This window comes from Typha angustifolia, chromosome 15 (genome assembly GCF_048772165.1).
Source record: "Typha angustifolia cultivar Huaian chromosome 15, ASM4877216v1, whole genome shotgun sequence".
Classification (NCBI taxonomy): domain Eukaryota; kingdom Viridiplantae; phylum Streptophyta; class Magnoliopsida; order Poales; family Typhaceae; genus Typha; species Typha angustifolia.
Window position 1 is genome coordinate 279,456 of NC_133253.1, and position 22,314 is coordinate 301,769.

Below are 22,314 nucleotides of genomic sequence, written 5' to 3' on the forward strand. Positions count from 1 at the left end.
GCAGCGACTCACTTGGACCCATGCCAAATGCGTCCGTTTTAACTCACAAACACACTCATGTGGGACCCACCATTTCCACCGGTCGACTCTCACGGGTTCCATTTTGGGTCCATACTTATCAAGTCCCTCTATTATTTCTAATTGAGAAATTGGTTACTTAAGTAATTTGCGCCAAAATCGAGACCCTTTAAGTCGTAACCTTTCAGTAGCCTTGATCTATAAGCCTCCCTCCTGCGTGTTCTCTCTCTACGACCCTCTCGTCCACTTTCGATTAAGAAGCGTAGAGAAGAGATAAAGGTAAAAAGAAATCCCTTGCCCCCCCCCCCCCCCCCCCCCCCCCCCAAACCCCCAAATTTCGAAGAGGGTTTCGATGAAGAATTTGTTCAAGATCAAGCGCCCGCATCGATCTAACGAGATCCCGTCCTCCTCCGGTGCCGCCGGTGGCGCCGCCTCGTCGCCATCGCCGTCGCCGACGACATGCGGCTCCGATAACCGAGTGACGTCGTCTTTATCTTCGTCTTCTTCTTCTTCTTCGGCGGCGGCGGCGGTGATAACCTCGCCGGCGTTGACCTCTCCCGTGGAGGCGGGTCGGACGACGACGGCGGTGGCGGCTGCGGGAGATCGGCGGGATTACTTCTCGTCCGAGGAAGAGTTCCAGGTGCAGCTGGCGCTGGCGCTGAGCGCCTCCAACTCGGATTTCAGGCGCGATCCCGACGGCGACCAGATCCGCGAGGCGAAGCTTTTGAGCTTGGGGAGGCACCGGATTGAGCAGGATCGGGAGGAGGGAACCGCAGAATCTCTCTCGAGGAGATATTGGGTGCGTTCTTGATTTTTTTTGTTCCCACTAACCGCACCTAATTTGAGTTGAATCGTAGTGTAGTGAAGCGGTTAGCGTTAAATCAGAGGTTTTCTTCCGAGATGTTTAATTTAGGAAAGGTGAAATCTTGGAGAAAAACTGAATTGATCGCTCTTTAGGCTAGGGTAATTGCATATGATGGCTAACGTATGATATAAGTTATGAGTATACATGGTTGTGCAGTTAACATATATTGGGTTTTTAGGTATTATCTATTTGTTTCACACTTTCACTTCGTTTGCTATAATGTTGGGTCTTGGTGATGGTAGAGTGAGTACTGAACTGCTGTAAATAGGACTTCTTGTATCTAAGCGCGTGTGTCATCTGAAACACCTGGTTGGCTGTTTCTACTTACTGTTTTGTTTATAATTAGCTAACTTCCAGTTGGGAAGAGAAGTATGTTGTTTTGATTGCATGTTTATATATAATTCCTGCAGTGCTCTGTTGGGTACATAACTACATATCATCTCTTCTGCTTTTAATATAATTAACTTCTGCTAGCACTTATTCCTTTGTTCTGGATGTCTAGATGATACCATGGATAGAATACACGTAGATTTTGAATAACTCTTTAATTAGCTAGGATAAACCCTACCACATTTTTTAGCTCTTAACATGTGTAGATAGGCGACTGCAAAATTGTATGTGTATACTCATGCCTATTGCTACCTGTACATATGAACTGCATGTTCTTCACTGTTTCATTTCTTTTCTTAAAATTATATATAAAATCTCCCAATAGACAAGTATTTCGCTTACATTTTAGTCGCATTAGAAAACTTCGCTCTATTCTGATTTTCCTTGTGCTTCTGATTTCAGGACTATAATGTGCTTGACTATCATGAGAAAGTCATCGATGGGTTCTATGATATATTTGGTCTCTCAGCTGAGTCATCAAGGCAAGGAAAGATGCCATCACTTGTGGATCTCCAAACAGGAATCGGTGATCTGGGTTTTGAAGTTATTGTAGTCAATCGTGCTATTGACACTGCACTACTGGAGTTGGAACAGATAGCACAATGCATTTTGTTGGACTACCCTGTTGCAGAAATTACCCTCTTGGTGCAAAGGATATCTGAACTTGTTACTGATAATATGGGTGGTCCTGTAAAGGATGCAAATGACATGTTAGCACGATGGATAGAGAAAAGCACCGAATTGCGGACCTCACTGCAAACAAGTTTGTTGCCAATAGGTTGCATAAAAATTGGATTGTCTCGTCATCGTGCGCTACTTTTCAAGGTTGGTGTTCTGCCTGACCGTACCTTTTAAATATCAACCTTTTTCGTTGAAACTTATGAAAAATTGTGCTCCTATGAGTTGTCTTGTAACAAGTAATCGAATGAACCTAAAGTGACATGGATGTTGTGTACTTATTTCTGTATGTTAAAAATTGATGTATTTGCTTATAGATATCAAACTGAAGGGCTGTACAAAATAGAATAATATTCTTTCAAGTAGTTCCATTTATATAAAATGCAACAAAAACACACTACAGAGTGGAAGCAAGCGCAACATTAGATGGAGAATAAGACCTGGGTTTTGTGGTTGACTTGTTTCATTTTGACTATTATGAGCTTGAATGTTTGCATGCTGTGTCCTGGAATGAGATTCCTTATGACAGGTTTGCATCTTGACTTGAGAAGGAATCTTTGTAAGTTTTGGACGAACATTTAATTCTAGAATTCCGATAAATCAGACATTATATCATTATTTCGAGAAGGTCGGCTATCCTTTTTTTTTTTCCTTGTAGAGTGTATTCATTTTTTTCCTTTCTCATTTAAGCAGGAGGCAGTAAGCATATTTTGTGAGAACATATTTATCATTGATGTTACATTTTTTGTCAAACAGTAGTCATTTTAGCAGTTAGCTATACGATTGCAAGTATCTATGCATGTGGCACTTGGATTATCTCTGTAATATATGTACCAAATTGTTTGTATTTATCTCATGTTGGTTGAGGGAGGGAAGGAGCAAGAGATAACCTGTAACTTGCTAGCATTATTAACATGTAATTGTGGTGTTAGTTATATAGTATCTCCTAAATTGTGATCCTTATGATCACCTTTTCAGGTTGACTTTGCTTGAATTGAAAGTCTTCTTTTTCCTGATAGATAATCGGTAAGCATGCTTAGCCCTAACTAGTAACATGGCCACCTGAATGCAGGTTCTTGCTGATAATGTTGGCATTCCATGCAAGCTGGTTAAAGGGAGTCATTACACTGGTGTTGATGATGATGCTGTCAATATAATAAAATTGGATAACGAAAGGTTTGTACCTTCATAATTCATATTTCAATGTTGTTTGATTTTCGTTTTGTTTTATCATTTATTATTAGCATCCATTTTTTGACCTTCATAATTGCTTGTTATTTGTATGTTTGCCATCTATGAGTTCAACATATACATGTAATTTATTTTTCATCCTTCAAGGGGTTTCTGATTGTTTCATTAATATATCAACTGAGCATGTATCACTTAGGTGGTCTTAATGCATTGTCTAGTAAATTTTACTCTTCAATCTTGTCACACTAGGAAAACACTTGGAAAATTCCAAGAAGGTACATTGAGAATAAAAATGAAGTTGGTCGCTCTTCAACTCCAGTTAGATCTACCCCTTGCCTATAACTCATAAGTTACAGTGATGTGCTATAGTGAGAAGATATTTTTTGTGGATTTATAAAACCATAGTCGATTGCTCTTCATCACCAGTTAGATCATCAACCCTCCCTATAATTCACAAGTTAGAGGTACAGTTACATTGAGAAGATATTTTTCTTGGATTATCATATGCCTTCTAATAAGTATTTTATTTACTCCTTTGCTGCTTTTATGCATTAATTCTTCTTTAAATATGAAATCTCTAGAAATGCATGCTTGAGTGTAGGAAACATCTTCTAAGATTAGTGCTAATTATCTTATGCACTTCTCTTCATATTAGGGAGTTCTTGGTTGATCTTATGGCTGCCCCAGGCACTCTTATCCCTGCAGATGTGCTAAGTGCAAAGGGTTCTTCATTAAATTATAATCCAAGACTGAGCAAAAACCTAACCACGTGGGCAGCAAATAGTTCAGCTGAGGACTTCCTCAAAGCAGAAACATCGAACATTGGGCGTAAAGCTGAAAATGTGTCCTATGCTGATAATGACAATCGGATTGTTGATAAAAGATCAAGATATGAACGGACAATAGTGGTGCCATCTGCTGAAAATGCTCGTAGTGGTGCATTATCTGCAGCTACTGGAAGTAGTTCTAGTGGAGTTGCAGTACTGCTTTCCCAAGAAAAAACTGATCAGTTCCCAACTTCTACTAGCTCAACTTCAAAGCAGAAGGATGTTGTGACTCCTGAAGGGGTTGATAATCTGCGGAATGGAAATTTAAATGCACCAGCAGATTCTCAAGAGACTATAGATTCAAGAAACCTGTTTGCTGAGCTGAATCCCTTCCAGGTTAGTGGAATTAGGAGAACCTCATCACAGTTTAAAGGCACTGATAATAGAAATCCTGGATATGAGAGGCGTAGAGAGAACATTGCCTCAGGACCTGGAAGAACCCAACTGCCATTGGTATGGAAAAACTGGTCTGCAAGCAATGAGGTTCTTAACAACAAACATAACAATTTTGTTGAGGGGGTATATCCACGGAGAAATGTTGGTGATAATGTTGCATCATCATCTCAGGTGCCTCGTTCAGCTGGAAAAACTTCTGAGTTTAATGTTGCAGGGGGATCAGACATGTCATACTCTGCAGCTATTGATAATTCTGACAATATAATGAATGGCCCTCCTGCTGTGCAAACAAGCTATGTCTCTTCTGGAGTTAAAAAAGCTTCAGAAAGAGATCGGTATGGTGATTCAGATAGTAGCTATGTTATGTCTAAAGCAGACAGAGATCTTATCTCAGTTCAATCATCAGGAGACAAATTTATAGGGGCTAATCGTGCAGAAGGATACTTTATGCAGAGTAACATGCAACACGGAGCAAAGGAACGTGGGGATAATTTCAATTTCAAGCATGACCCAAAGAAGTGCCCACATGATAGATTTATGGGTACAACAGTGGAATCAAAAGATTCAGAATCTTCAGTTTCTCCATCACCAGCCAGGCCAAGCAGGCTTGATCAAATGCTGGATGATGTGCCTGAGTTGGAAATTCAATGGGAAGAACTTGTAATTGGTGAAAGGATTGGACTAGGTATTTTTTTGGCCAGAGCTTTTTATTCTCTCGGGAACTTGTCTTTACAGATTGAACTTTATGTAACACTCTGTTGCATATAAACCTAAAATATCTCTGTCTCAATCGTGGGTGCTAGGGACCACATATATACTCTTGTTTCATTTCTTTTATGCTATTATCTTATTAAAAGCAAGGAATGATGGAAATGCATGAACTTGCAACTGTATCTTTTTCCTAATGGACAAGTAATATTTCTGTGAATAGGTTCATATGGAGAAGTCTACCGTGCTGATTGGAATGGAACAGTAAGTAGCCCTTCATGACTTTACTGATTCGTAATCTTTCCTATGATAGGCCCTTTGGGAAAAGGATTTGATAATTGAGAGGACCAGAACTATTCTATTTCATTGGCCTAACTAAATTTTGGTTTAACTCTATATGTGAAGGAAATATATCTTACAATATTAGATTGTGTTGCATTATTTTTTGTTTTTGCATCATGATAATGATGGATGACAGAATCCATTCTATTTGTTAAATCTATCTGAGCATTAAATGTCAATGAAAGAGGAGAGAAAAGAAAATCTTTTCACTTCATTGCTTAGAAAGAGTTCCTATTGTTCAGAAAAATTTCGACACTATTTGCAAATTACTTTCTTAAAATTTCAGTTTATCATTCACTGGATTCACAAGCGAGTTGAATTTCAGTTTATCTTATGCATTGAAGATTTGGTTTTTCCAATGAATTTTGGGTATTCTTCGAAGTGTCTTGTTTTATAGGATTATGCCAGGTTTCATTATCTTCTTGTATTATAGGGTTATGTCAGGGTTTCATCTCTCTCTCTCTCTAGATGTATATGTACATCTTCGTATGCAACTTTTTCTGCAAGCTTGGAATATTAGTTTTTTGTGTAACATGGTCTTTTTGAATGTACAGGAAGTAGCTGTAAAGAAGTTTTTAGATCAGGACTTCTATGGAGATGCTTTGGATGAATTCCGAAGCGAAGTAGGTGAAATTTTTTTATTTGTGGTGTAATAGCTAACTTTTATAGTATTCTTATCTAGTATTTTGTAAAGCCTCTCATTAAAACTCCTTGTGGAAACCATTCATGGTTTATATTTAATTGGAACTTTGTTTTCTAGGTGCGGATAATGCGCAGGTTGCGTCATCCAAATGTCGTTCTCTTTATGGGTGCTGTGACACGACCTCCAAACCTGTCTATTGTTTCAGAGTTTCTTCCAAGGTGGGACAACCTTGCTTCTATTTTTCTTAAGATAAAATATTATTGTGAAGGATCTAAAATATCAAAACCACTATCTTTGTACTTGTGCCTATGATTAATTCTTGCCTTATTATGTTTAATATATGTTGTGTTTGACTTATAGAGGAAGCTTGTATAGGATTCTTCACCGTACTTGCCAAATTGATGAGAAGCGTAGGATTAAAATGGCCCTTGATGTGGTATGAATGGTGAATACTTTTATATGCATGTCCTTTTGCTGGTTGGCATTATCTGTACTTTTAATGTCATTCTTCTCAGGCCAAAGGCATGAACTGTCTACACACTAGCGTGCCTACAATTGTACACAGGGATCTTAAATCACCAAATTTGTTAGTGGACAAGAATTGGACAGTTAAGGTAATTTACTTGAGAACTTTAAAACTTATTTATATGTTAGCCAGCCTGTGTATACTGCTATCCTGCCAATTGCTTTTGGAAACTCTTAACACTGACTATTAACGAAAAAGTTCGGTATGATTTTTTAATTCTAGTTATTCCAGATGTAGTTGTGAATATGCAAGGTAATCATTTTTCTTCCAAAATGAATGTTGCATCACAGCTTCTTTTATACACAATACTATGCAGGTTTGCGATTTTGGACTTTCACGTTTGAAGCATAATACATTTTTGTCCTCCAAATCTACTGCTGGAACGGTAAGAATTATAGTCTACAATGTTTCCTAAACCTTATTTTAGATCAACATTTAGTTCTATCTCGATTTTGGTTAAATTTGTTAAAATGCTGGTTATAGCAAGTCAAAAACACTTTCTTATTTCAACTTGTTTGTTTTATGTGCTAGCCTGAGTGGATGGCTCCAGAGGTCTTACGCAATGAACCATCAAATGAGAAGTGAGTTCTCTTTTACTACTTGTGTGTTTCAACAATCATTGTTACTTATATTCAATTAGCTGTTCTTTTATTTCCCCTTCTGTTCTAATTTATTCTTATAAGTCTTCGATTTTGTTCCTGTTGTGGTCATCTTAAATTGTAACTGGCTTAATGAATTTATGTTCATGTAGGAATAGTTGAGCTTGGGCTAAGTGGGAATATTAGCTCTGATATCTTGTTATTGGGCATCACTTGGTGTGTTGTGATGTTATGTTTGCCTGTTTGCACCCAACTTGTCAGAGGCTGAGCCAAAGTAGCAAACCTCTTTACTAATTGGTTAAGGGGGGGTCCGATCCGACCTGATTCGGATAGAAAATTTCTATCAGATACGGATAGAGTTTTTGTAAAAAATTCGGATACGGATTCGGATATGGGTTGGATATATTTTTCGGGTACGGATATCGGATATCCGTTTACCCGCATATATATTTTTTTGAATGATTTACAGTTTTTAGTTTGCTTATCTAAATAGTAAATATTAATATTGTTACTAATAATACGTTATATATTATTTATAGAGATTAATTTATCTAATTTTACATATTTGATATACAAAAAATTTATTTGTTGTAAAACTCTTAATAATTTTGTGTTAATTATATCTAAATAAAATATTATAATTCTTTTAAATTCAATCAATATTCGTTTAAGTTCAGATTCTCTATTCGAAAATTATTCGTATCCGTTTAATTAGAATATGGTTTTAAATTTTGCTATCTGTCTAATATCTGTATCCAAATCCGTATCCAGACTAAAAATATGGATCTGGATATGGGTTGAGCATTATCCGATCTATATTCGATCCATTTTCATCCCTAGGTAGGAGGGTGTTGGGTGTGTTTGTTAATCTGCATATCTGATCCTACATTAGTGGGAGCCTCATGCAATGAGATGCCCTTTCCATTTGTTATCAACCAAGCAGATGTAGATGTTTTACTCCACTGGACCAACCTGCCAACTGAGGATGCCGTTTGTGAGCCTTATCATTCACTCAAGGTGATGATAAATTTATGGGTTTCTTGATATGCAAGAGATCAAGATGTCATATTGGGACATGTTTAATGAAATTGATATAGATCTAGTTGTGGCAATGTTGACCTTCCAATTTGATATCACATTCGCCAATTAGTGGACAGTGGATCGAGAAGGCAGGTGCCTAGTAGTGAACTTATATTAAAGGCATGATGAAGGATGTTAAGAGTGAGATGATTGGTTCAAAAGCATTAATCACCAGGTACAATTGCCATACCCAAGTACAACCTGTTGTACTGAGCTTCTATGAATACAAAGAAAATTATTGAATGAAATTAAATTCCAGACAGCCACTTCAATTCCTGTGTTTACTGGTGTCAGGACTCAATGTCGAAATATTGTTAGGGGCACTAGATCATCAGTTTTGGAAACTGATAATATAGTTTGGTCAAATTCTTCTACTTCTACCATATAACATTATTGGACACTTCATTATGTTCGTCCATTGCAAATGTGTGCTGTTTTAGGGTTGCCATGGACACAATTTTATAAATGAAAACAGTTATCTAATTGAAAGGATTTCTGCCACCTCTCCAGTTAAGTATTACATGATTTTTTGAGACAGGAATGTTATAAGGGAAAATCTGACATAGCTTCGATTTTAAGGATGCACATATAAAATGAATTCTCTTAGTATGATGTTCTATCAAGACTGATTTCTTTTGTAGCTACGTGCACCATAGATGATTTTTGTCCAAATTTTAAAACTAGTGATTAATTCTGCACGGGCATTGTCATCCTCTCTCACTCATGGACTCTTTGAACTTTACAGGTGTGATGTCTATAGCTTTGGCGTCATTTTGTGGGAACTAGCAACATTAAGAATGCCATGGTCTGGGATGAATCCAATGCAAGTTGTGGGTGCTGTGGGTTTCCAGGACCGACGGCTTGACATCCCAAATGAAGTCGATCCCCTCGTTGCAAGGATTATATGGGAGTGCTGGCAGACGTGAGTAATTGAAATTGAGCATGTTATTAACTTATTATACGTAATGGAAATTAATTTAGTTGCCTCATGACGATGGTAAATATTACTGCTGTGTGTGTGATGTCAAAGCATACCAGGGTATATTAAATGGCTTAAATCAATGACTTGACTTCATCCGGATGTTGGGAGGCTAGACATTTCATAGATTATCTGGTCTGTCCAAGTCTGATGTGATATGCTAATGACTTAATATGGATTATTATTATGTATAACAATTGCAAAAACTGGAATAGCATTTTGTGGTTCTGACAGGTCTGCTTGTATGGTTCTTGTTAGCAGGGATCCAAGCTTGCGCCCTTCTTTTGCCCAACTGACAACTGCTCTAAAGTCACTGCAACGGCTAGTAATCCCTTCTTATCAGGATGCACAGAGCCCACCGATGCCGCAAGAGATATCGGTGAACTCTACTCCCTAAGAGCTTCATGAATTGTGAATAAGAGTTTATTTATCTTTCTGTCAAGGGTTGGGTTTAAAAGTGCAAATGTGAATCTCGTGTGGTTCTCCTCCCTCGAGTAATTGGCCTGCCTTTGTAGCTGTCTTGCTGCTGCACCCAAAACCTGTGGCAGTGGCTGTACAGGGAATGGTATAAATAACAATCAGAAGTGGAAAAATTATGTTGTGTAAGGCGTAGATTTTTTTCTTTTTCTTTTTTCCTGTGTGCTTGCCGGAAACCGGCCAGCTCCTGGTGAAAAATGCCCTTCACGAGGGCAACAGTGGATTTTATTCAGCGGAACCCCGTGTGGGGCAAAGTATAGTGATATGGAAGTGTAACTTTTGTCAAGATAATGTTCTGCAATGCCGGGGTTTTAACAGAGTAACCTCAGTTTCTTTATAAAAGTGGCTATTAGCATTTTCATCAGCGGTTCTGTTTTGTGTTTAGTTATTGTTACACATTTATCCTTTTTGTTTCAACGTCTTACTTACTAAAAACAATGTCAGTATGTTTTCAACCATTTTAATGTGACTGTGGACCTAAGCTATCCCTAATTTCTTACCTCAGTTTTAACCAGCTTCCTGCTGATGCTGACATCTACGCTCTGTGACTGACTGAATATGAAGAGCATTCCAAATACACTGGTTAAAATTTCAACAGGAGAATGAAATAACAGTGTAAAAAACTTATGAAGAGCATTCCAAAATACCTGATTTGCTTGTGGAATAAAATCAATTTAGTATAGTTACTTTAAATGCTTATATTAAATTATTTTAATGTTTAATTGTACACTAATATATTGTGTAAACAATTATATTTGATGTATACAAAATTAAAATAATAATGTGACAAATGATCAAAATATTCTAATAGTTGATTGTCATAATTTATTTTCAAAGATGAAATAATAACTGATAAATATAAAAGTATTAGATGAAAGTAAAATGAGAGAAGTAAATAATACCATACCATATAGGCTTAGGTGATTTTTTACTTGCTATATCAGTATAATAAAGTTATATCAGAATAAATCTATTTTTATTCCTAAAAATAAAATATTTTCTTCGTCTATCAACTAAAAATATTCTAGTTATTTAATAAAATATTTAATATAGAATTTTTTATATATCACATTAAGTATAATTATTAATAACATCACTAAACCGATTTACAACCAAATGCTATATTTTCTTAAACTAATTTAAAAATCTAATTTAAGTATAACAAATGAACTTAACTAACCTGATTTAAGTACACCACGACCAAACAGTACCTCATTGTCAGGAGGAACACTATAATGCATCCCATTCAAATACAAATTCAGGTAGGAAAAACAAATACTTAATTCGCTAAACTCTGATAGGGCAAATACCGTCCAAACCGTTTCGCACCTTCTCGATTGGTAACCTCGAGCATGTTTGGGTAATTCTAGTCATCTCGCAAGTCATAATTATCGAGCGAAACGAAAGGGCAATCATCTTGACAGCCTTAGGACAACAACACTCTCTATAAGGTCACATGCCAGCTAAGTAATCTATGAAATATATGAATAGATTTGTTTCTGAAACACCTGGCTAAATAGCCTGGTTAGTTAGCTGGTGAAACCGTTCCCAGCTCTCCTCTTGATTAAATTATGCTATGAGCCTGGTAATTTGTCATATCTTCAGCATTTTCAGCATGGCGACCTCGATGGCGCTGATGAGCCCTCTTGTTAGCACGTAATCGCCTTTTAGGAACCGTACCTGTGTGATTTGATTGGTTGATCTCCTTGCTGCTTTCTGGTAAGCCAAAAATACAATCTAAGGGATCCGCAACCATGTCCCCAACTGGAGCCCTCTGGAAAATATAGAAGCATCAGGAAAGAAAGCACAGTATTGTTTCCTTACTTCAAAACTAAGCACAGTTTGCTCCCTTACCTACTTCAAAACTATTATGAAAAATACATCAGCAGAGGTAAGTTAATCAACCAGCAGTCACTTGTAAGTATTTGGCTATGTTCATACTTATGGTGATACTTACAGCCGTCTGTTTAGGTTGTATATCAGGTTTATCATGATAGCCACCATGCTCAATATCTTCAGTCCTTTGTAAAGAAGCATTATCTATGTACAAATGCCGCGATCGCCACCTCAAAAAGGGTTTATCTGGATTTAAGTCACTAAAAACTTGCTCTGGGTAGAAGTGCTTGCTTACAAGCTGCACCTTTGATTTGTTGTTACTATGCTTTGTCAATATTCTGCCAACAAGTAATAGAAGCAGATTATGAAGTGCTTTATTAAAGAAAAGTATTTCAGTCATAATTATGGGTGAATTAAAGCAAAACATTTGGCACGAAACCTACAAGTTTGCCAACTCCCTCTGCATACGACTTCCTTCAATCCCTAAAATTTGGTCGACACATGCATCCAACGAATTGCCAAATTTCCACATTCCTCCGATCATTGCAGACCCTGTGACAGGCATTTAACAATTCAGAGGTTGAGTCATGCCACATGATATCTTAATATAACAAAAGCTGCATATAAAAACTAGTGAACAGAACCATCCCAAATGTATGTCACAGGAATCTTCTGTTAAGTTGGGTAATAGCATTGCAGTTAAATGATGCAACATAACAAAAGTTCAAGGATTACAACTAGAAGATAATGGTTTAAAGTCTTGGAAATTGTCTCTTAAAAAAATGAGGATAAGGCTGCCTATGTGTTTTCTCATCAGATCCCGCATACGTAGGAACCTCATGCACTAGGAAGCCCCTCTAACATAACAACGGTCAAAGTTTCACTGACAGGAACAACAATTGTGTCAATACATTAGATATAAAGTATAAACCAAAAGTTCAACATTGAAAAGATAACAAATTTTCTAATTAGTAAGCTCATTCTCATAATGGAACCACCTAACATTTTATTCTCAGATAACTAAAGTTATTCCTGTGGAAGTTCATCGACAATTTGACATATATCAAAGATGATACAATTGAGACTCAAAAAGATCAGAAAACTTTATCTTTGCTTTCAGGAAAAATATAAATGTTTTTTTCCTCCATTCTTCAAAAATTTCAGCAGTACAATATCCAGATGATCATATCCATTATGATTATTACAATAAATGTATACGCACACTTACCAACTGCAAAGTTGAACCGCTGGGCATGTGTAAGCCTCCTAGTAGCTGCAAGAAGCAGAATCTTGGATTAATGAGCCATGGGAGCTTTAAAGAGATGGCAAATAAAAAGTTAAAGCACAGACCTAACTCCTAAGTATTTATAACAATCAACTGTACTGATACAGTTCTACAAGAATTTCTACACTAGCAACTAGAATATGAAAGGTGCAACGACTGCATGCTTGCCAAATATGTCATTTGTCAAAAAGAAAAGAAAAACAATTGGCAATAAGTCTTGTGCCAAATTCACACAAGATTATAACTTTGACACATTGTTAGGATAAATATCTAGCTTTGCATAACTTTTTCATATTATAATGTGGCAAATAATATCTAACAAGTAAACAAATAAAAGAATTTATAACAGAATTATGGATGAGTACCAGACCAAACAATAGCCGAGGAAGCACAGGCCACCACTGTAAAATCCCGAATCGCCTTCGCCTTACAAGACTGGAGAATCATCTCTTCCCCCGACGTTATCTTATCCTGCACGCACATTGCAGCAAATCATCATCCAAATCTCATTACTTGATCCCCCGAATTTCAATCTGTGATTGATCCCTCGGCTCATGAACAAATCAAAGCAAGAACAAGCAATGAATCAATGAAGGGAAAGAACGATATGAAGATGATTACTGAAACCCTAGTGCGTAGAAGGATTTGAGAGGATGAGAAGGGGATTGATGAGGGAAACCCTCACTTGAGAAGACGGTTGAGTGCAGTGGTAGTTGATCTCACCTTGTTGGGTTTCGAGCGGAGGATTTCCTCCAGCTCGCCCAAAACGTCCCCCATTTCTCTTCCCAAGTTCGAACCCCGAGCTCTGATGCAGGAGGGTTAGAGAGTGGGGGGTTGGATGGGCTTTCCAATTTGACTGGAGCCAATTCCTGCATTCAGGACTGCAGAGGATCCAATCCTACTTTAAAAATAAAACTAAATTCCCACTTTTATTGTTCAGAATAAAGTGATCATACCTCAGACAATTATTATAGAGATAATTAAAGAGGTCATAAAATTTTATATAATTATTATAAAGAAAATTATTTAATAATTTTTTAGTTTAGTGATTTTGTTTAACGATTTGGCTTGGTTATACAGTGACCAGGAGGAGTAGTTTGGTCGAACGGCAAGGCACATGAACTAAAAAATAAAGACAAAGTGTACACTATTAAGTTTCGATGTAAGTTCTCATTAGTCGGCTAGATAAAAAATTTAAGATCAACAAAGACGATCGTATGATAGACAAAACCACCAAAGTTGAGTTGGGTTTATCAATCACTAAGGACTTTGAGGGCTATTTGCTGTGGATTAGCACAAAACCTATTTTGAATGGTTCTCTCTTACTAACTGAAGCGCTCATAAACTTTTAAGAGTTAGTTAATTATTATAATTGGCTTATTATTGGAGTTAATTTTGAAATACTAGGAAAGGTACTTAAGATAAGGACTTAAGCCTCCGATGCATCCGCAACATAGATTTTAAATATTTTTCTATTATTTTTAAAGTGTAAAAGACTAGGCACCTATATAGAGGAAATTTATATATATATATATATATATTTGAAAACAAGTGATATCAAAATAATAAATAAAATGAAAACAAAACTTAAATTATTCTTTTGAGGCCCAATCCAGGACCCATTTATGGGCCAGCCTAAGCCCATTTCCAACCCTTAGCCACATGCTTGATGCTTCTCTACTCTCCAACCAAGCTACCACTCTTCTTCCACTTGCTCATGGAGACTATCATCCCAAGATCATTCCCCACCGCGCTCCCGTCACCCCCCACGTTATCTCACCTCCTAGTCACCGCCGCCTCTATCCCGCAAGTCAAGCAACTCCACGCCCACCTCCTCCGTTCCGGCGGTAATCTCGACCCCTCCTCCTTCCCTCCTCGCTTCCTCTCCAAACTCCTCTCCCTCTCCCTCTCTTCTCCTTCCCCTTCCTCTCTCGACTATGCCCTGTCCGTCTTTCTCCACTCCCAGAACCCTAATCCTAACCTCTCCAACCGCGTCCTCCGCGCCGCCCTCCGGTCCGGTGACCCCAACCGGACCCTCCTCACCTACGGCCGGTTCAGGCGGGCTGGTTTGATCCCGGACAGATTCAGCTTACCGGCGGTTTTTAGGGCTGTTAAGGGTGGCAGTGGGGTTGTCAGAGAGGCTCATGGGGTTGCGGCCAAGTTGGGGTTCGATGCGGACCCATTTGTGCAGACCGCGATGGTTGGCGCGTATGCGGAGATTAGAATAGTGGAGGATGCTCGAGGGATGTTCGATAGAATGGCGCAGAGAGACCTCGTTGCCTGGGGAGTTATGCTTGATGGGTAAGTTTGCTTAAGACCCTTAGAATAGTAGTTATCTAAGAGGCAATATCCGACACAACAAAAATCTGAAAGGATAGGAATTTGACGATAGGGCCATAATGGTATCTCTTCCTGAAAATAAGGCGAAATTTTATTTGACCTGAAATGTAGCTTTTATGATTGCTGTTGCCTGTTGGTAGGGCTTTCTAATTTATTTTCTCAGTCAGATATATACTCATGCAACAAAGACATGCATAGGGAGAAAACAAGGTTATTGACATTAGTTGAACTGTTTTTCTTTTCTCTTTCAAAAAAAAAAAAGGAAAAAAGTTCCAACTGTTTGACAGATTGTTTGAAGCTCCAAATTTATGTGTCTTCTTATGAATACTATGTGAATTTCTTATTCTCTTACAAAATAATTACCACCAAAACTCTCTAATTCCAACTGGCAGTTATTGCCAGACTGGCCTGTACTCTGAGGCCCTGCTGCTGTTTGAAGAGATGAAGAGCTCTGGCATAGTACCTGATCAAGTCATACTTGCTACTGTCCTCTCAGCCTGTGGACGTTCCAGAAACTTGATGGCTGGAAAGGCACTCCACTCTTATATTTTAGAGTCCAATATCTCAATTGATGCTCATCTTCGGAGTGCACTCATCAATATGTACACTAATTGCGGATCAATGGAAATGGCTCAGAGGCTGTATGATGAAATGTCTCCGAAGAACATAGTGGCATCGACAGCTATGGTTTTTGGTTATGCCAAGATGGACAAGATTGCGACCGCTCGATGCATATTTGATCAGATGCCATACAAGGACCTTGTTTCTTGGAGTGCAATGATCTCAGGATATGCTGAGAGTGAACAGCCAAATGAAGCACTGAAGCTGTTCAATGAGATGCAAGTATCAGGCACAAGGCCTGATGAAATTACCATGTTGAGTGTCATCTCGGCTTGTGCTAATTTGGGTGCTCTTGATCAAGCCAAATGGATCCAGAACTTCGTAGATAAGCATGGGTTTCATGGCATCTTATCTATTAGCAATGCTCTGATTGACATGTTCTCCAAATGTGGGAGCTTGGCTCATGCATGTAAAATTTTTTATGAGATGCCTCAAAGGAATGTGATTACTTGGACGAGTATGATTACTGGGTTTGCTATGCATGGGGATGGAAAGTCTGCTCTGGCCCTATTTGATTGCATGAAAAGGGAGGGAGTTGAACCTAATGGAGTCACATTTATTAGCTTACTCTATGCTTGCAGTCATGCTGGCTTGGTTGAAGAGGGTCGTTCCTTGTTCAGATCCATGGTCCAGAAGTACAAGCTTGAGCCAAAGCAGGAGCACTATGGTTGTATGGTGGACCTCCTTGGTCGAGCTAGATTGCTACAAGAGGCATTCCAGCTCATTGAGTCAATGCCTTTCCGCCCGAATGTCATTGTTTGGGGGTCTCTATTAGGGGCATGTAGGATTGATGGAGATATTGAGCATGGAGAATTGGCGGCAAAGAAAATTTTGGAGCTGGATCCAGATCATGATGGTGCTTACGTGCTTCTATCAAATATCTATGCTAAAGCTGGTAGATGGGATGATGTTAGGGAGGTGAGGAAGTTGATGAAACACAGGGGAGTCTCAAAGGAGAAAGGGTGTAGCTGGATGGAATTGAATGGCAATGTACATGAGTTTTTAATGGGCGATGAGTCGCATCCGCGGTGTAAGGAGATCTATCTAAAGTTGGATGAGGTAGTGAAGGAACTGGAGACTCTGGGTTACTCTCCAGATGCAGGGAGTGTATTGGTGGATTTGCATGAAGAAGAGAAGAGTGAAGCTGTTTTCCTGCACAGTGAAAAACTAGCACTTTCTTTTGGGCTGATCAATTCAGGACCGGGTTCTTGCATTCGTGTAATGAAGAACATTAGAGTCTGTGAAGATTGCCATTCTTTCATGAAGTTGGTGTCTAAAGTGTATGAAAGAGAGATTGTTTTGAGAGATAGAACTCGTTTTCACCATTTCAAGGATGGGGCTTGCTCTTGTACAGACTTTTGGTGAGTTTAAATCGAGTATCCAAGGATATGATTTAATAACTAAAAGGAGCATGTAATTGTTCATTCATGTAATTGTTCATTCAACTCTCAAGATCGTCAAATGTTACATCTCTTTGATCCATGAGTGTCAAAAATTTTACGTGACATCAAAATATTCTTCCCTGACCCCAGTGAGACACATATGGAGAGGGTGAAATAAGTCTTGAAACATCTCCATTCTGGACAATCCAATGTAGAAAAGGTACTAGCAGTCTAGCAGGACACGGAGAATCAATCTCATAGCAGAACTGCTTGATAAAATGGCTTGGATGCTCTGTGAACAATCAATCAACTGTAACTTGTACGGCAGGGTAATTTTTCTTTGTGAATCTCACTTGCTAAATAGATTATCAGATTATCATTGTAACTTTAGGTGAGGATACACATAATTAGCATCTAAAAACATAACATCTAGTCGACGTTGTTTAAACACGTTTAGAACTCAGTTAATCGGTACAATGTATGTTATGGGACAGACAAAAACTCCAATTTTCCCTGCAAGAGTATTGATTGGCTGGGTCGTAAATGTTATACATACTCTGATAATAATAGAAAGTACTAACACGCACTAATGGGAAAATCCAGGTATTACGGATGAGGCCCCACTTTAGATACAGGTGATCATATCAATGTACCGCACTAGTAGTCGTCGTAGCCATCAAAATTATCTGGACCCTACACTGTTCTTTAAAATTCATTTTAAATCATAGAGAAGTGAGATGGGGACAGCCGGACAGGAGTGGTTGAGCTGAAATGGCCTCCTCGTAAATACAATGAATTTCTCGGGCCGTTTATAATACTTGCTCCATATTCTTCCTCCTCTGCTCCCATAGAAATTCCTATGCGAAACCGCTCCTGCTGTGTTTTTTTTTTCAAGATTCATCGCAGAACAACGTGGACGGCAGATAGTTTCGTGCATAAAATGATTGTATGCGGACGGTAGGAAACCAGTTAATGCCTTCGGCCTTTCGGCTCAAAGGAGATGGGATGCGTGGTGGATTGTCCGGGGATATTTAAATCCGACTGTGAGTGATTTCAGATCCGTGGTTCGTTCCGGGTCTAAAGCCGCCTCGCCAAGGAGGAAGACGACGACCAGCTCACAACCCCATCTCTTTCTCATAGCCTATCGATCGTCTCTTAGATCGATTATTCTCGGACTCTTGATCCTTCCGGTGTTTCTCCCGTGGATTGAGTTGCTTCTGCGAGGAATACGTATACAGTAGATGGGGGTCTCAGCTCGTTCGAAATCCTCGACTGCGGCGGTGAATTTGAGTGTGTTTTCGAGCATTTTCCCCTTCTTTCGATGAATCGGTGAGTTTCTTATTGCATTTTCTTCTTTCTTTTTGTGTTTTAAGTGGAGCTTTCGAGTATCTGATGATTTTGTTGGTCCGATCTGCGGATTAAGGCCTCATTTCGTGGAGATCTGGTGAGGGAACGGGGAAGAGAAGCTTCGATTTAATATCTAACTGCTGGAGTAGATATTAGTGTTCGTTTCCGGATCTCCGTGCTTAGATCTGCCTTTGGAATGCTGCTCTGGACTCATCTAACGCTGTTTTGCGAGGTATTGCCTTGGACGCTCTTTTCTTTTTGAACCTTTTGATACTGACGAAAACGTCTCTGAGATAATACCATCTTTTTTTTCTTTTTTTTTTCATTTGTCTAGATTTTACTGTGATCCATCCCGGGCTGTTTAAATTAGATCGCAAAAGTTCCAGTTTCTTCAAGGTCTCAAAACTAGAGAGATGGAGACTCTTGTGGTTGTTGATCAGCACCGGAGTCAATACTGCAACAGAAGCAAGTCTCGGATCTCTGACCGCTTTGCTTCCTCGCCTTGTAAAGGCTTCAGAGGGATCAACTGCCGAGCCTTTCAGTCCGGCGTCAGTATTTTCCCCTCTTCTCCTCCCTTGTTCTCTGAACCCAAATCTCCTCGCTGTTACTCGGAACCACCTAAAATTAGTAGACGGAGCAAACCCATTTCTATAAATGCCGCAGTGTCTCGTAAAAGAGCTAACTTTGATGATGAACTCACTTGCTCTGAGCTGTGGGCAGGACCTGCCTACTCGAACTCTCCGCCGCCGAGTTCTTTGCCAATACCCAAGTTCTCTCTTCGCCAGAAACGTAGCGTCTCGCTCGATCTGCCAATTCCTAAGCCTGAAGCTGTAATCCACCCACTTGCTAAGTCGGCTCCATCTTCTCCGACCAGAGATTTTGCTGATAGTTTCTATCTCAGTACTGCTACGGCCACAGAGAATCTAAGAAGGATTCTCAATTTGGATATTGCAGATGATTAAGAATGATGGAGGCCTTGATGCCTGTAAATATTCCATGTGTTGAAGTTAGCTGATCGTCTGTTAGTTTCTATAGAGCGTAGTGAATAACTTGGTGGCCCGTTTGGGTCTTGATCGCATATTTAGGATTCTGTAGTTGGAGCTGGAGAAGTTAGTTGCACGAAATCATCAGCAGTAAGGTGGGTTCGCCTATGCGGAACGAAGTTGGCAAGTTTGGAAGGGAGTAAGAGTGATAGAGGGTTCCTGATGCTGGTCACAATGTGAAGTTTGTTAAATTATCTTCTGGTTGCATAAAGAAAGGTGCTTCTTTTATGAGGGAGAAGGATTTGAAAAGCTGATATGGAGCATTAGTTTGAGTTACCTGTAATTCTATTCAGAGCTGCCTGGTAATGGGCAGTTATACATCTTCTGGTGCTGACACTCAGCTATATATCTCTTCTATGGGTATGGTATTTAGTTAAGGCTCTTCAGTTTAGACGTCTCCATGGATACTTTGAGAGGTACTCTCAATGTGTTCTTTTTTTCTTCATTTTTAGTAGGCCATATTAGTATATCACACTAGGTTCTCATCCTGTTGAAACTGTCTAAGTCAGTCTCTTTTTTAGGTAGGTGTGTCCTATGTTCCTTTGTAAAATTGCATCTTTTACTTGTCTGATCAAAACTTACCCCTCATTTTTTTTCTCTAGTCATTCTTTAGCTAATCTCTTGACTTCCTCTTGTATTCTGCAAAGAGTACCAATGTTGCTCCTCCCACTTCTTCTGGTTTTTGGAAGGGGGGAGATGGGAGGGCAACTAAAACGATGTCTCTTTTTACTCCCTTCTCTTTGTTGTCCAACACTCTACGCACACATGGAGTTCTCCAGCTTGTTGTCTATCTTGCATATCATCTCTCTGTGTTTCCTATGTTCTACTTAGGTTGTCTCTTCGTTTTTAGTTGTAGAACTGCATCCATGATTAAATGTAGGTTGTTACTAGATATTTGTATATTAACGTCACTCCAAGTTCATCAATGGAGTTTAGAAGTCAGTTCTATCTGGAGGCATGCCATTTATGAGAAGCAGCTGAATGGTATGCATGAGAAGCAGTCGAAACTGTGTCAGAACGAGGTATCGTATCTCTTTTATTTATTTACTTTGTTTTAATCTCTTTCCCGTCACAGCCTTTAATTCAGCGCATCTTGTAGTAAATCTATTTCATGTTTGAAACAGGACTGCTTTGGACTGGTCATTGAAGAAGGAACACCGTTCCACAGCTGACTGGTGGTTACTGTAGTCGAGCTTTTAATTAGCTGTTTTCTTTGCTAGTCGGTCATTGTTCTGTTTATCTGTTGTTGTTTCTAGTCATATGCTTACTTCATGTAAAATTTCATTTCCATTAGCTGTGTACTCTACTGTATCAGTGTTTCTATAAATATATCATGGCGTCTTTTCTAATATATCTGTCTGGAAAATATGTGGCTCGCGTTTCTTTTCTCGAAGATTATTTTTGATAAAACCATCTGTGGAAGATTTGATGAGAAGATTTCATACTTGTATTCATTAGCTAACCATCATAGTTGTCCAATAGCTATGATAGAAATAAGAAGACGCATTGATGAGCAAGCTCTATCAGATTTGCGTTTCTCATGTCTTGTTTAACTCTCAGACATAAACGGAACTTGTAGTCCATTAACCTCTCAAAGCCCTACATCTGTGGTGGTGGTTTTCATCAAATTTATTAATTGTTAACAAGTGCTTCATATAATCATATGATCATAACGAAAGACTTAGGGCTTACTTGCAGGTTGCTCCCTCCCTAAACTATTTAAAATGTCATAATAAAAGTTGTGTATTAATAGAACGCCTATGAGAGCAAACTGTAATTAAGCTAAGAATTAGATCGGTCATTACTGTTGTGATTGTTATGGAACGCTACAAATATTTATCCGGATTGTCTATAAGATCTGTGCGCGTCGTGATGAATAAGTTGCGTTCTGTGGATTATAAAATGAGCAGTGGTTGCACATATAATTGATTGCTCGGAGGTTTGTCTTTTCTTGCTGTGGGATATCTATTCAAAAGTCCACCATCTCTTTCTTTATTTAAGCGCCCCCCCGTGTCTCTCTCTCGGTGAGTTCATATTATGCCACCAGTTACTTAGATGCGGATGGAATCATTTAATCTCTTGCATTAAATATTGTTGGCAAAGTAGCTGCGGCTTTCACAGAAATTAGATCCAAGATTTTGTTCCTGTAAGAATAGCTTGATCAAGGATGGAATTCCAACACCAAGTTTTTTAGTTATGGGCTAAAATCCGAGCACACAAAAAATACGATTAAGTCCCTTGAGATTAATGATTATATTTGTACTTTTGCTCGTTTTCTTATTACTAAGGCTTTTGTCGAGTTTTATTCCTTTCTTGTCTCCGGTGATTCATATTGACTCTGGCTCTCCCCTCTGTCTTGGGCTCACCTCCCTGATTTTGGACCGTCCGACTTTTTGGGACGGATGAGACGAGACCGGTCATTAACTCCATACGGGGCCCTCAGCTCTGATGATTTAATTTTTTCGCACTTATTGGAACGTTGGATTTTATCTTGTCTCGGCCTTTTCAAGTTTTTACTGCAGTGAATTTCTTTCTGATCTCCCTACATAATATGGCCTACTGCTGGACGTGATCATCCAGCGCGCCAACTCGGATTCAAGTCAATTTTTTTACCTAATTTAGAATTTTTTACCGTTATTTTTTAAAAAATATTTTTGCTCCTCCCTTTTTTTTTAAAAAAAAAAATATGTTAAAAATTTGTAAACAATACAAAGTCCTGTATCCGAGCGTGAGCCGATCAG

The 22,314-nt window shown here is 38.8% G+C and overlaps 4 protein-coding genes across 8 annotated transcripts; 3 read left to right on the plus strand and 1 right to left on the minus strand.

Annotated features, from left to right (window-relative positions):
- Positions 1 to 332: 332 nt before the first annotated feature.
- LOC140777453 (serine/threonine-protein kinase EDR1) lies at positions 333 to 10,083 on the plus strand. 4 transcript variants are annotated; one of them, XM_073121582.1, is made up of 13 exons: positions 333 to 817; positions 1,676 to 2,098; positions 3,024 to 3,127; positions 3,798 to 5,050; positions 5,297 to 5,337; positions 5,970 to 6,038; positions 6,176 to 6,276; positions 6,419 to 6,494; positions 6,574 to 6,672; positions 6,901 to 6,969; positions 7,116 to 7,165; positions 9,009 to 9,185; positions 9,504 to 10,083. In XM_073121582.1, the coding sequence occupies exons 1-13, from the start codon at positions 371 to 373 to the stop codon at positions 9,637 to 9,639; spliced, it is 3,045 nt and encodes a 1,014-aa protein (XP_072977683.1). In that variant the 5' UTR covers positions 333 to 370; the 3' UTR covers positions 9,640 to 10,083. The 4 variants fall into 4 exon arrangements, 3 of the variants coding, with proteins under 3 accessions (XP_072977683.1, XP_072977684.1, XP_072977685.1); XM_073121583.1 differs by having other exon boundaries at positions 6,434 to 6,494; XR_012107027.1 differs by lacking the exons at positions 6,901 to 6,969; positions 7,116 to 7,165; positions 9,009 to 9,185; positions 9,504 to 10,083 and having other exon boundaries at positions 5,970 to 6,042; positions 6,574 to 6,662.
- A 787-nt stretch (positions 10,084 to 10,870) lies between these two features.
- LOC140777456 (uncharacterized) lies at positions 10,871 to 13,720 on the minus strand. 2 transcript variants are annotated; one of them, XM_073121590.1, is made up of 6 exons: positions 13,564 to 13,720; positions 13,206 to 13,311; positions 12,784 to 12,828; positions 11,999 to 12,107; positions 11,677 to 11,893; positions 10,871 to 11,493 (listed from the first exon to the last, which is right to left on the minus strand). In XM_073121590.1, the coding sequence occupies exons 1-6, from the start codon at positions 13,615 to 13,617 to the stop codon at positions 11,284 to 11,286; spliced, it is 741 nt and encodes a 246-aa protein (XP_072977691.1). In that variant the 5' UTR covers positions 13,618 to 13,720; the 3' UTR covers positions 10,871 to 11,283. The 2 variants fall into 2 exon arrangements, with proteins under 2 accessions (XP_072977691.1, XP_072977692.1); XM_073121591.1 differs by having other exon boundaries at positions 13,462 to 13,596.
- A 797-nt stretch (positions 13,721 to 14,517) lies between these two features.
- On the plus strand, positions 14,518 to 17,304 carry LOC140777454 (pentatricopeptide repeat-containing protein At4g14820). The gene is made up of 2 exons (XM_073121585.1): positions 14,518 to 15,141; positions 15,573 to 17,304. The coding sequence occupies exons 1-2, from the start codon at positions 14,558 to 14,560 to the stop codon at positions 17,164 to 17,166; spliced, it is 2,178 nt and encodes a 725-aa protein (XP_072977686.1). The 5' UTR covers positions 14,518 to 14,557; the 3' UTR covers positions 17,167 to 17,304.
- A 911-nt stretch (positions 17,305 to 18,215) lies between these two features.
- Positions 18,216 to 20,924, plus strand: LOC140778110 (uncharacterized). The gene is made up of 4 exons (XM_073122671.1): positions 18,216 to 18,512; positions 18,607 to 18,762; positions 18,865 to 20,595; positions 20,698 to 20,924. The coding sequence occupies exon 3, from the start codon at positions 18,944 to 18,946 to the stop codon at positions 19,490 to 19,492; it is 549 nt and encodes a 182-aa protein (XP_072978772.1). The 5' UTR covers positions 18,216 to 18,512; positions 18,607 to 18,762; positions 18,865 to 18,943; the 3' UTR covers positions 19,493 to 20,595; positions 20,698 to 20,924.
- Positions 20,925 to 22,314: the final 1,390 nt, after the last annotated feature.

Coding starts and splice junctions, on each gene's coding strand:
- LOC140777453 (XM_073121582.1), top strand. CDS start 371: ATGAAGAATTTGTTCAAGATCAAGCGCCCGCATCGATCTAACGAGATC. Junction 3,128..3,797: donor ATAAAATTGGATAACGAAAG/GTTTGTACCTTC, acceptor TCTTCATATTAG/GGAGTTCTTGGTTGATCTTA. Junction 6,277..6,418: donor GTTTCAGAGTTTCTTCCAAG/GTGGGACAACCT, acceptor TTTGACTTATAG/AGGAAGCTTGTATAGGATTC.
- LOC140777454 (XM_073121585.1), top strand. CDS start 14,558: ATGGAGACTATCATCCCAAGATCATTCCCCACCGCGCTCCCGTCACCC. Junction 15,142..15,572: donor TGGGGAGTTATGCTTGATGG/GTAAGTTTGCTT, acceptor TCCAACTGGCAG/TTATTGCCAGACTGGCCTGT.
- LOC140777456 (XM_073121590.1), bottom strand. CDS start 13,617: ATGGGGGACGTTTTGGGCGAGCTGGAGGAAATCCTCCGCTCGAAACCC. Junction 12,829..13,205: donor CTCGGCTATTGTTTGGTCTG/GTACTCATCCAT, acceptor TGCTTCTTGCAG/CTACTAGGAGGCTTACACAT. Junction 11,894..11,998: donor CAGAGGGAGTTGGCAAACTT/GTAGGTTTCGTG, acceptor ACTTGTTGGCAG/AATATTGACAAAGCATAGTA.
- LOC140778110 (XM_073122671.1), top strand. CDS start 18,944: ATGGAGACTCTTGTGGTTGTTGATCAGCACCGGAGTCAATACTGCAAC.